This window comes from Mya arenaria, chromosome 11 (genome assembly GCF_026914265.1).
Source record: "Mya arenaria isolate MELC-2E11 chromosome 11, ASM2691426v1".
NCBI lineage: Eukaryota > Metazoa > Mollusca > Bivalvia > Myida > Myidae > Mya > Mya arenaria.
In genome coordinates, this window is record NC_069132.1 from 43,975,084 (window position 1) to 43,989,335 (window position 14,252).

At 36.3% G+C, this 14,252-nt stretch overlaps 1 protein-coding gene across 1 annotated transcript in view; it reads left to right on the forward strand.

Moving 5' to 3' along the window:
* Window positions 1-4,333: 4,333 nt before the first annotated feature.
* LOC128209116 (uncharacterized) overlaps window positions 4,334-14,252 on the forward strand; it is a 41,143-nt gene continuing 31,224 nt past the window's right edge. The window contains exons 1-5 of the mRNA XM_052912990.1: window positions 4,334-4,553; window positions 5,285-5,404; window positions 5,932-6,077; window positions 12,689-12,911; window positions 13,526-13,728. Of these exons, the coding sequence (XP_052768950.1) occupies window positions 4,475-4,553; window positions 5,285-5,404; window positions 5,932-6,077; window positions 12,689-12,911; window positions 13,526-13,728 (771 nt within the window). The 5' untranslated portion in view covers window positions 4,334-4,474. The remainder of the gene's footprint in view (window positions 4,554-5,284; window positions 5,405-5,931; window positions 6,078-12,688; window positions 12,912-13,525; window positions 13,729-14,252) is intronic.

Genomic DNA, 14,252 nt, shown 5'->3' on the forward strand with positions numbered 1-14,252 from the left:
CATTAAATCGAAGAATCATTGATATGTTCAATAAAATAATTGATTGAATAAGAACCTTTAAAAATGTAATCCATATATTTTAATTAATTAATAAGAAGGCTATGGAATGAAAAGTGACCTACTTATCGAAAACATTCTTTTAAGGTGGATTGTTTAAAAAAAAAAAAAAAACAATGCTGGACCAAATAGTGCAAACAGAAACTTATACAAAAAAGTGAGCAAAATAATACATATCTTTGTTGATGAAGTTGACCACCTATGCTTACACAAACCTGACTGCTACTGTAGCTGCATAACGCCTCTTCGCCAACTCCACTGCAAACGGCACCTCTTCCGGTTAGTTGGTTGGCCACTTCAGGTACCATGGACGCTTTAACATGGACATTATTTGAAAAACCGATGCAGTAACTTATCTCAATAAGTAGTGTATATATAAAATAAACATGTGAGTTAAAGTAGATATAAACAAATATCATTCGAAATGAATTAAATCATGTGCATTAAAAAATATATATCACCACGTTTATACTTATACAAATTAAGCCCCTCCAATGTGAAACATTTAGTTAAAAATGTTAAGTTTCTGCTACTTGGGTTTGGTTACAGAAATCTTGGAAAAGGATGCTGGCACTTTAGGCATTTTTATTGTAAGAATTTGAAAATTGTATGTGAATATTTTAAACCTCATCGATGATACACTTCTCACCTGGTACAGCCCAGTCATCATCAGTGAGTTGTCCCTCATCACCTGGTCACTTAGCCAACTCCACTGCAAGGGGAATCACTCCCGGTTGGATGATAGGACAATGCCGGTACCATAGACGCTGAAAGTACTGAACCATTGAACTGATGCAGTCACTTATTCAATTAAGTGTTTACTAAAACAAATAGTATAATGATTTATTTTCTTGATGTATTTCTTAAGCCAGCAGAAAAAGCCTGTTTGCAATTCTTTAATTTTAAAATTCAATATTTTTATTAAGTATTAATACGAAGACAATTTGAAATATAAAGTGACATATTTAGAGAAAACAGTTTGAGCTTGACTTTTCATGGGTAATGATCCTAATAGTGCCGATCGTCAACAGATCTTGGAGAGACGTCAGCGACTATTTGGACTTTATAAAACTGATTTTAAATACTTCCGGTCAGAGCACTCATTTATAAAATCATTCGACAGAAAAATGTAGATGAAGCTGACATACTTGTAAATATTTCGCTATTTAACTGTTTAGCTGGTACCTTTTGAATGATCCAATGTCCTGAACGATTTGTTTCACAACTAGTCAGTGAAAGAAAGGGACAACTCAATGAAAACAGTTCCGCATAGTCCAACACAATATTAAATCCCAAACAGACGAGATTTTTCTCATGGCAGCCACTATTAGAATTTCTTTTTTGTTTGCTTTCCTGCTTCGATTGACCAAGGTATAGCTAACACAGGTATAATATATCTGCAAGGTTGACCACATATGACTCCGTTCACTCAAACATAATTGTACACATGTCCAGGGGCTAGAATTCATTGTTTGAATATATTATAATCCTTCCACCGTCTATTTTGTTTGGATATTTAAAATGTAGAGTGGTTGCTGTCCTGGCACTGATTAGATGTATTATGTTTATATAGCGCGTTCTGTCCAGGTAGGGCGAAATTAAAGTATGCATTTATTTTGTATAAAACAGGTCACACGTTTTTATCGACCAATCAGCATTTTGCCTTTGGCCGATTACACAAAAGAAATATTAATATGGCCAAGACACAAACGTACATGAGCAAAAAACTTCATAGCATCTGATATAAATTATTAAATTTAACTAAGCTAGGCAAGTTTGATATAATTCAATGTTTTCTACGCATATCACTCTAAGGTGAACAACATATTAGACACTTAAAGTCTGACTCAAAGGAACACATAATTAACATTTACGTTTCTGCCCTTATGTATAGGATAGACAACTTCGTGGACATGTCTATCCGACTTAGACCACTTGAACTAAAGCGAGGAAGTTTGGTTCTTGTTCTTCAATCTAAAGACTCATAAAACCCAAATACCATTTAATTTTGTATACCGAAGACAATGCGTATTTGGGTTTGGCTTAATCACTCAATTTTCTATGGTTAGAGAACTAGTGCTTGCGTACACATTGCAAGGTAATGATTTAAACCTAGTTGTCAGAACTGGAATTGCCGTATTGGAATTCCGTTAAGAGTCCATGGACGGAATGGTATTGAAAAGGGTGGTCGAAAATTTAAATTGAATATTATTTTCTGCATAAATATAATTGATATTGAGATCGGCATGAAAAGTATCTGTATTTTTTTCCATCAAAAAGGGTTCATGTTTGTTCATGAACAAAAAAGCACTTAATGTTTGATTTGTAACTTGTTGGAAAATGTGTAGTTTTTTCAGTGTTATTTACTGTTGTTTGGATGTATAAATATCGCCATTGAACTAGTTATCAACGCTAGTGTCTGCTAATAGAGATAAGTCAAAAATATCTAAAATGAGAAAAGCATCATGCACAAGACTTTAGTCAGTTTGTTATTGATCATTCATTGTCTTTCAATGCTTAAATTAATAAAGCAGTTTCGATGTACATTTTTGTATTAAAAATATAACGAAGAAATGGCAACTCTCCTCCCAGCATGTAGCGTGCTGACGAATAAGCTAAAAAATAATGATGATTTAGAGAACTTATTCATTCATTATACATGCCATATCCCCCGGCGGGGGGGGGGGAATCCCCCGGGATTTCGAACCATCCTCCGGTTCCCCAGTGGAGGGATGAATATCCTCCAGAATTAAAAATTATGAAAATGGTGATTATGAAAATCCGCCGGTATGGGACTCAAATTCCGTGGAATTCTGAACAAAATCCCCTAAGGAGCCTTTCAAAAATATGGCATGTGTGATTCATGAATAGATTTAATGGCAAGTTGTTGTTACAAACCAACAACCTCATGTCATCATTGGGAATAAAACTAACTCTCCTAAAACGCTTTTAAGTAATAAATGGTACAAGGGTGTGCAACTTATTCCGGCATTGGCTGCATCCCAAACTCTGTGCAGTATCAAGTTCTTCCATCTCCTGTGTATGCTTATCGTTTAAATACCTATGTTTATCTTAAAATAACATAAAATTATGTGTGTTTATATTTTAAATTACCAAATGTTACCTTTATAGACTATGTTTATCTTTAAAAACATGTTTACAAAATAAAAATGTGGTAATTTTTAAAACCTTCAAATGTGTTCATCTTTAACAGCCTCAAAAGCATACATAAAACAAAAGAGGAAAGGAAACTATTTAACCTTTACTGAGCGTATGTCATACTGATATGTGTATTTCCTAATTTGCGACGTTCTTGAAATGCGCTAAATTACACGTTTGGCACAGGCGACGTCATTTGGTAATTTCAGCGTTGGCAGTGAAAGGGTTTTAAATCAGACATGGAATAGTATTCCTTTTGACGCCATAAGACGTTCTGTTCGGCCAATTCACTTACGCATTATGGCGTGTATATTTAAGGAATGAATTGCGGGATTGATGTCATTATCGGGGTATAATCGCAGTTGAGGTGGTCTAAGTGTGTGGAGTCCGAAGGACTCGACGCGTTCTTTGACCAACCCAATTGCGTTCATATCCCCGATAATGACATCAATCCCACAATTCATTACTTATATTTACACCAATAGTTCATTATTTTATTCAACAATTGTGTAAAACAGTTTTCCTTTCTCACACATTCATTTAATTAAACGACCCGACCGTAACCGGAAACATTTTATCAAATGACGTCACAATAACGCGGGAAAGGCCCCAAAACATTTTAAATGTTAGCTATTTAAATTAAAAAAACAAAAACAACAACAAAATCCATTTACTTCTCAATATTGTAATATGAAACATCACACACAAGCTTTTGTGAGAAACATATATTCAATGACAAAAACATGAGTGGACACTTTTTTGCAACAGAACAGAGGATATTCTATTCGTGATATATTGAAATGGATTAAAACGAAAGCAGAGCTTATTTTCTCTCCTGGATTTAATTGATTCGGATCTCATGCAGACGCGTGTGCGGAGTTGATTGTCTTTTTTTATTGAAATACGAACTAAACAGACTTAAACAAATACGAAAGATTGATCCCGTAATTACATTTGTATTATAACAAGTGCCATACGATTTACCGATGAAGGGAAAAATCTCACTACAGAGGCAATAGATTTTCCTAGTTTGAACCATGAACTGCCCACCTGGGATCGGAAATCGGTTATGTTCACAATAGCAAAATTGGATCCGCATCCCGAGAGAGTTCGGCGTTAGACGTTGATTGACGAATCTTGGTAGTTTTTATCGAACGTTAAACGATTCTATAGATGTATTGAAACATTTCTGACAAATAGCTATAACGTTGTTTAGTTGGGAACAGGTAGCTTTTAATAGAGTTCCTGTATTTTCAAAATGTGGTCTGTTCTCTTCGGATTTACGATGTTTTTTGTGGGCGAAACATTTGGACAAAACGATGAACCATTGGTTATTGGTAAGCTGTTCCTTTTTTAATACACTTAATTAATTCGTTTTCAAAATGCGCGTATTGACTTTTACTTGTGTTCAATTTCGTTCCGGCATTTTGTTCTTTGCAAATGTATTGTTTCAGAATATACCCATTATGATGAACTTATAATGGTGTAACAAAAAAGGACCCACTTAAAAATGAATAAATACAGTCGAACCCCGTTAGCACGAACTCCCAGGGACCGGCGAAAATACCTCGAGCCTATGATAATTCGAGCCAACGGGAATGTTTGCCTTCAGTATATAGAAATCGACCCTAATCATCCAGTTCGAGCCAACGAAGAAATCGAGCCATGCAAATTCGAGACAACGCGGTTCCACTGTATTTCTTAAGTGCTACCTTCAATCTAATAATCACCCATCATAGAACATGTGCAGAGTAGAAAAACGTAGTGTCAAAAGTATATGTATACGAACCCCTTTGGCTCGAACTCTCATGGTCCGGCGAAAATACTTCGACCCTCGGGGAAATTTGAGCCAAGCATGAATGATAACATTTCAGTATAAACAAAAGCGGTCTTTAACATTCAGTTCGAGCTAACGACGAAATCGAGCCAAGCGAAATCGAGCCATCGGGGTTCGAATGTATACATGTACATATAACTACCAACACTCTTACGTTTGTTACTGCTGCCGAAATATCAACTCCTGAGTTAACAGAGACAAAATATCTTACATCCTGTTTTCTATTTCTAGGTGCCATTGCTTCTGAGACTTACGACATGGCGGACATGACGTTCAACATGCAATTTGTAACGTATGACGTCATTGTGTACAAAGTCGACGCCTATGACGTTTATGACGTCCAAAAGACAGGTGTGTATTGATGAAATCATATTGCTTAAAATGCATGAAGATCGCAAAAGCAATTTTATTATATTAGATCAACGTGTTAAAAGTGCCACCAAAACAGTACCATACATAAGGTTTTGCAGATGACGTCGCTGGAATTAAATAAGCATATCTATATTTTATATATTTTGTATGAACTATATCAACAATAACATTCACATCCCCTTTTCCCATTTATACAAGCATAGAATAGAACAAAATTCAACTCAAAACAATTATCTAAAATACTTAGAGTATCCTATGTTGTTCATGAATACAAATCATAGGCGTCTGGACAATACACACGCACACACGCGCGCACATACACACGAAAAATGTCCCAGAAACAAATAACCTACAATGAATATTTGACTTTGTAGTGTTTTCGAATGCCTTATATTTTGTAATGCCTATTTGCAATTCTGAGCTATCGGTCAATTTAAATAAAAAGAATGGTGTACAAGAATATTGGCACATATAAATGTTGTTTATCACTGTTTTGAACGTTTCAGTCCGATTCCTGGACCGGAACACCACAGTTGACGTCATAGTATTGCTCGAGCTTACACCGGAAGTTCATCGCTTTTCCCACGTGGTCTTGCATACGACACGGGCACCTATCATTGTCTGGGGTGATATTGGTGGTCCCTCGAGTGAGGTAGGTATTTCAGTTATCATGTTTAAATACAAATACACTAGGCATTATATGGCGTCATTGACCACAATGTTGATTTCAATACCATAATGTACAATCGGACACCCTCGGCCATTTTCCATCGAAAACAACTTCGGATTTAAATGGACAGTATAAAATGTCAGAAATCTTTACATTTACCTACGCTGCATGTAGATCGCGTAATAATTTCAATTTAGCAGTTTAACTTAATGCCTTTACTCTGGGAATCTTAATTATTTATGCAATGATACACTTCATCGGCAATTAAGCTAACATAGTAATACCAAAAACACGTTTAAACACTACACTCAATTGATACTACTCGTATTATTAAATACGAACTACTTCTTCTGATGTAGCGGCAAACATCCCATGTTGTTTTCGATGGAAAATGGCCGAGCTGTTCCGAATGCATGATCCCATTTGAAAAGGTAATGCTTCCTGGTAAAAACAAATAACACGAAATTCTAGTTCATTACAGCTATTTCATTGTGTAATGTTTTCAATTGAAATCGAACATGAGATGACCATTTTGCAATCTATATACATCCCGAAAAGCTTCTTATATAATTTGTTTGGTACGTTTGTACATGGACGTATCTTTACAAATTACACCAAAGAAATATAAACTTACCGGCATCTCAAAGTAAAACGCGACCGTGAACTCTTTCTTATCAATTTATAACCGAATTGGTATATAAACATGTATGTATACTTACATTTTAAAACATAGTGTAAGTCATTAACCTTAATGAGTTGTCCACATGCCATATTTTAGCCAGTTTGCACATTTGAATTATTTGATTGATCGATAGTTATTCTTGGATAAATATTGACCAATCAATACAGATTTAGGTTAACTTTGACCAAAACAAAGAGTTATCCAGTTGTATATGTATGTTTTGTACTTGTCGCCATTTTGTATGACATTCGGCCACATGGGTCTATAATCTTCTGGAAAATAAATGTTCTGTTCTGTTCTATAATTTATCTTTGCTCTGTCTGTACATGTTTGAAAGACAGATGCTTACCGTTTCATTTGTGTATTCGCTTTGTTCACCCAATGTAAAACCCATGAACATTTTAAGCCGCAATTTTAAAAATGCAATATTTTATTCATGATAATAGTTATTGCTTGATAATAAATTCAGGGTACTATTTCCCGGAAGGTTGGAAAAATATAGGTACTTCATATATACAGTTGAATCCCATTGGCCGGAACGTTCAGGGACCGGCGAAAATACCTCGAGTGATAACATTTAGTGGATACGAAATCGGTCCTTAACATTCAGTTCGAGCCAACCAGGAAATCGACCCAAGCGAGTTCGAGCTAACGGGGTACGACTGTATTTAAACATGGGATATTCTAAACTTAATGGTACTTTCAAACATACCAATGAACTACGTATGTCACTGCTCCCGTTTTTTTCGTTACATCTATTTTTATTTGGGTTATAAGTACTGAAAATGTAAAAAATCAACATTTCCTATCTAGCATATGCTCAAATTCGTGTCAACCAGTTTCGCGTTTTACCTCAAATAGATGAATTAAAAGTTATTCCCAGGAGTATTGTGGTGGGAAACAATTTCATTTTAACGACGTAGCGGTGTGCAAATAATGCGGTAATGTAACAGTAACTGCATACAATACACTTATCAATAGAACTGTCATGGAGGTTTACCCTTGATTATTAATGTATAGATTAGGCGTAGTTCAATTATATTGTGAAATTCTTTAATCGAAGTCTGTATCGATATCCAGTCATGATTGGAAAGAAAGTTTCCGTAGGCAATTTAAAGACAACCATTACATATGTCAGTTGTAAAGTGCGTAAGAGTTGTATTTTTGTTATTCATGCGTTTAGAGTTAAAGAAGCATTTTAGAATTTAATAAAAGAGTGCCAAAATCTCTTTGACCAAGGGTGGTGGAATGTACAAAAGTTTTAGTTTTAGAAAAAAAATGAACGTAACTGGAATATAACTGAAATATAAATAAGAGAGAGTATTAATAAAGCGTCGAAAATTGCATAAAATTATATGAAGGTTTTTAAATAACAGAAGAATGAAAGTTAATTTTAATTCAACAAATTTCACTTGTATTCAACACTTAAAATCGTTTTCGTTATGTACACTTTTATTATGCATGGTGAGGAATTACATGACTTTAAGGGGTTCTCACAAAGGTCACCACGGATCACAACCGATGTAAACTAACAATTAAGTGACGTTAATTTCTAAATAACTTTTTTTTTACAAAAGCCATGACCGTGTTTTCTCACCCTGTATATATATACCCATCACAAATCCACGCCAGTACACAAAGGTCGTATTTCACTTCGCGATGTTAAACTGATGTCTTAAAGCATGACCATTAAGGCCAGCTGATGCCTTCAGAGAAAAGCAAGCTTAAGCTTGATGGGGTCGACTGGTCTTTATATACAGTAAATTCTCAATCCACATAAAGTCGAAACGTGCGTTTTTGGGTGAAATATTTTCCATTGGTTTTGTGGTAAAACTCGATAATCTCATACTGGCAGAAATATTAATCTGCTGCAATTTCAATAATGCTGATCATTTTGCCCTTTTAAGAGAAACTATTATAGCGTAATTTGAACACAAACTATCATTTGAATGAAGGAACGCTAGGTGCTTCGCTTTTAGAATCGATTGCAATAGAGAATCGAGTTTTATTCATTCGTCTGGGTCCACAAAGGCAAATTAAGCCAATTCTTAAGTGCGTACTCATCATCAGTACATGCCTTATTTATTTTAAAGGGACTGTTCTCCGTATGATGAAATAGCGGGGGGGGGGGGGGGGAAAGAAAATTGTCGAAAACTGACATAAACTTGGTATCGATGTGTACAATGCATTGAAACTTACTATTACTGAAGTACCACATAGTTTACGATTAATCTATTTTTCGTATTTTTTTTCGTATTTTTCCTTTAAAAAATTCACTAGGTATATCTATCTAGTAGAATGCATTCCTTATGCGTGATTGGGTAGTCGATGTTATCACGAGATATTACCAAGTAAGGTTTATAGCTTAAATTATCCAACTGTTTAGTGTAAGCCTTCGTAGCACAGTTGATACAACACTGGACTGCAATTTTGGCGACACCGGTTCGAATCCGACCCGATATTTTTTTACAATTTGGCATTTTTTTTTACAATTATGATATCAAAGAGTAACACATTTTATTAAATAATTGTCCTGAGATTCGTTACAGAAAAAAAAAACTTCTTTTGGTGCCAATCTGGTGTACAGTCCCTTTAATTCAGATGACCGTGCATCAAAGCATGGTTATACCATCTCAGACAATTGGGTACCTTCCATTTTGATAGGTTTTGAAGCTGAATGGTTTGTGATTTCAAAAACATGCTGAACATGCTGGATCTGCTTGGTTTACTTTTTATTGTTTAGATATTCACCGCTTTGTTTGTCCTCGTACATTCGGAACTCCTAGGCCATTTTTATCGAAAACAACCTCGGTTGTATGCCGGTATATCAATTGAAGTAGTTTGTACTTTTTTTTAAATTTTATCTTTGATTAATAGTAGTGTATTACAGTATTATTTATATTGATCTAAGTTTACATTGATTGCCAGTGAACTGTATTATTGCAAACACAATTAAGATTCCCAAGAGTTAAGTCATAAAGTTTAACTGCTAAATAAATTAACTACGCGATCTGCTTGCAGCGGACGTACCGCTTTTTGAGTATGTAAACCGTCCAAATAAATCCGAGGTTATTTTCGATAAAAATTGTCCGAGTGTTCCGAATGGTCCTAGTTCGCCATATTTTTACCGGATACACGTACAGTGGCTACATTCAACCAATTTTTATTTTTTCTAGGAAAAACGTAACTTTTTTTCTAGCGTTGTTCAATGAACAGTACACAAGTGGAGCTTTCTCCCTATGTATGGTGTTGAGAGTCGTGAACCAAGAAATCAGTGTTACGCATATTGATCAATTGACTATAGAATATCTTGGGAATCTGTTTAGTGGTGTCTGACCACAACTTACTGCATACACTCTTTCTTTGGGCTGTTCTATTTTTTCTCTGTAATTTTCAAAGTATACAGTCGAACCCTGTTGGCTCGAACTCGCTTGGTTCGATTTCCTCGTTGGCTCGAACCGGATTTAAACGACCAATGTCTTTATACCGAAGCATTCCCGCTTGGCTCGAAGTTCCCGAGGCTACGGGTTATTTCGCCGGTCCCTGGGAGTTCGAGCCAACGGGGTTCGACTGTATTTATCATTACTTTTATAAACCTTCCTGGCTTTAATCTAGTGATCTATAATGTTACAACTGTACACAAATGACTAAGAAGACAATGATTTAAATTGTTGTCAAGTTCCAGGGATATCTTCTGGTAAATACCTGAACAACTATAATCCTTGCATTCCTCCATTTTCTATTAAATTGTTTTAGATTGGACTGTAAATCACCCTTTCTATTCTTAATACAATATTCGCCTATTAAAACATAGCTCCAATATAAATATCGGTCATGTCAGGACAAACACAAGGTGACTGAATATCCTTTACATCATTTATAAACTATATAAGGCCTTTTCTACTTATTTCATCGAATTTATACTTCCTGCATTTATCGATCTGCATTGCACAACTGCTTGGCATAATGAGCCCTAGTTTCGACCATTGTGCAACTACTAAGCGTTTTGAGCCCCTAATTTCTTCTTGTGCGCCATTACTTGGCGTTATGAGACCAAATAGTGTCGTGTGCGCAACTTTTTGGCGTTATGAGACCTAATTTTGACTTGTGCGCAGCTAATTGGCGTTATGAGACCAAATATTGTCGTGTGCGCAACTTCTTGGCGTTATGAGACCTAATCTCGTCTTGTGCGCAACTACTTGGCGTTATGAGACCTAATTTCGTCTTGTGTGCAACTACTTAGCGTTATGAGACCAAATTTCGTCTTGTGCACAACTACTTGACGTTAAGAGCCCTAATTTCTTCCTATGGCAACTACTTGGCTTTATGAGCCCTAATTTCGTCCTATGGCAACTACTTGGCGTTATGAGCCCTAATCTCGTCTTGTGCGCAACTACTTAGCGTTATGAGACCTAATTTCGTCTTGTGCGCAACTACTTAGCGTTATGAGACCTAATTTCGTCTTGTGTGCAACTACTTAGCGTTATGAGACCAAATTTCGTCTTGTGCACAACTACTTGACGTTAAGAGCCCTAATTTCTTCCTATGGCAACTACTTGGCTTTATGAGCCCTAATTTCGTCCTATGGCAACTACTTGGCGTTATGAGACCTTATCTCGTCCTATGCGCAACTACTTGGCGTTATGAGCCCTAATTTCGTCCTATGGCAGCTACTTGGCGTTATGAGCCCTAATTTCGTCCTATGGCAACTACTTGGCGTTATGAGACCTTATCTCGTCCTATGCGCAACTACTTAGCGATATGAGACTTAATCTTGTCTTGTGCGCAAGTACTTGGCGTTATGAGCCCTAATTTCGTCCTATGGCAACTACTTGGCGTTATGAGACCTTATCTCGTCCTATGCGCAACTACTTGGCGTTATAAGACCCAATCTTGTCTTGTGCGCAAGTACTTGGCGTTATGAGCCCTATTTTCGTCCTATGACAACTAATTGGCGTTATGAGCCCTAATTTCGTCTTGCGCAAGACTACTTGGCGTTATGAGACCTTATCTCGTCTTGTGCGCAAGTACTTGGCGTTATGAGACCTTATATCATCTTGTGCGCAAGTACTTGGCGTAATGAGCCCTATTTTCGTCCTTTGACAACTACTTGGCGTTATGAGCCCTATTTTCACTCTATGGCAACTACTTGGCGGTATGAGACCTTATCTCGTCTTGTGCGCAAGTACTTGGCGTTATGAGACCTTATATCATCTTGTGCGCAAGTACTTGGCGTTATGAGCCCTAATTTCGCCCTATGGCAACTAATTGGCGTTATGAGCCCTAATTTCGCCCTATGGCAACTAATTGGCGTTATGAGCCCTAATTTCGCCCTATGGCAACTAATTGGCGTTATGAGCCCTAATTTCGCCCTATGGCAACTAATTGGCGTTATGAGCCCTATTTTCGCCCTATGGCAACTAATTGGCGTTATGAGCCCTATTTTCGACTTGTGAGAAACTACTTGGCATTGGGGCACATAATTTCTGCTTGTGTGTAATCACTTTGCGTTTGAACTCATAATTCTACTTGTGCGCAACCGCTTGGCGTTTGGAGCCCCTAACTTCGACTTACAAATTTCGTAGCAATATGAGTAGAAGTTTCGATATACGTAGAAGTTTCGTTATATTTTAAACTTCTAGCCATACACATTACGTTGACAAGTTGACAATTGCGCGATAATCATCGACCAAATCCGAACGAATCTTACAACTTGTCGTGTATTTCAAGTTGTCGGTCGACAAGTCGATAGCGGTAAAAAAGATTCCGTATACATAAGCTATATTAAATGAATGTTACCTTCATAGCCCTCTCGTTGATATGATACAAGACAGCCACGTGGCTAAACTAGTGCATGATACACAACGTACATGGTTCGTTGCGTAACAATTCATGTATAACCTTCTTATAGGTGATGGCGACCAACCTGGGAACAACTCCAGATAACAGGCGATGTGGCTTATACCGCAAACCAGCAGATTTCTCCACAAGCACTCCAGCTCCAAGCACCGATAATGGTCTCAAGGATAACCTAGTCTTAGGAAAGACCTTGTATTCCGGTCCACTGGTTATTGCCTCCTTGGTGGAGCGTTTGGATTTGAAATACGTCATCGTCATCTACGAAAATTATACATGTATGTTGTTTTTCATATGTAGTTCTATTTGTTCATTCTGTGTAGGATAATGGCAATTTAATAGAATGTCAATTTTTTGCAATGTATGGGATTTATACGTATTGTGTTTTTAGAAGAATAGGCATTATTTTCCTTAATGTTAAAACAATGTTCAATATCTAATAAGACTGGTTAAGCTGTCGATTCCAAGTTCGAAGAAAGTAGTTCTAGGGCTTGGTATCCTCGTCTACTGAAACACTTTATTGACGTATTTGTATGCAGTCCCTTTAATCTTGCTATTATACTTATGACTTATTACAAGTATTAAAGATGCACTCTTACTCCCAGATAAGTTATACATTTTTTAATTAACCAAAAAGGATGAATACATTTCGAAAACAATGGTTCTTATGAAGGATACCGGTTACAATCTTGTAGTCAGTAATTGATATTTAAATGCATTATTAAGTGAGAAGTTAAAGGTTTATCGCTCAAAATTTATGTTTGTTATAAATGTGTATGTATTGATTTTAAATACGAGTGTCACTTTTAATGAATTATCAGAAGAAAATGGCGAAACCGCTTTCAATGCTTCCTTTATTCTCAAAAATAAATATATTCAATTTTGTTTACAGTACTAGAGTTATCGCCCTTGCTAGACGCGATGTCCGCCCGTCGCGTCCTGTATGCACTGTATCACGTGGATGAGCTGCACGTGCTCAGCACTGACGTTAAACGTTCGTACACAAACTTGAACGGATTCACGACGCGCACGCAGGACAAGGTCGATTTTGTGGTACTGTGCAGGCAGGCCTGTGTAAATACCGTGCTCAAAGAGGTTATAACAATTGTTTGGTTTATTGGTTGACAATTAATGGTTTATTTGTTTATAATTAGCCCGTCTGATAGTAAAAGAACCATCAATATTTTGTCAAAGCCTTTGTCAAAGCCATCAGCGTCATTGTCATCAATAAAAACTTGGTAGCCATAACTTGGGTACATGGGGCCATATCATTAAAACTGCTTAATGAATATTTTCTTTTTTCGAATTTTTAACATACCCACTTTTTGTCATCAAATTTATTCATATAATTTTATTTAGAGTGTTTTCTTGATTATATTCATACTTTTGATGTAAAAGCATTGTTAGATATTATAAATCCAACTTAGAAAACTCTATTTTTCTTCGTGAGATGCTTTTTAATTAGGCCCCTGCTATTCAAGAAATTATCATGAAACTCGGTACATTACTATGGCCTTATCATGATTAAATAAGGAAATCGTAAGCGCATTGGAATCCGCTTGCCGTGCTTTTGTTTAAATTATCTTTTTTTGATATATATGTTAATTTAAATATAGCGG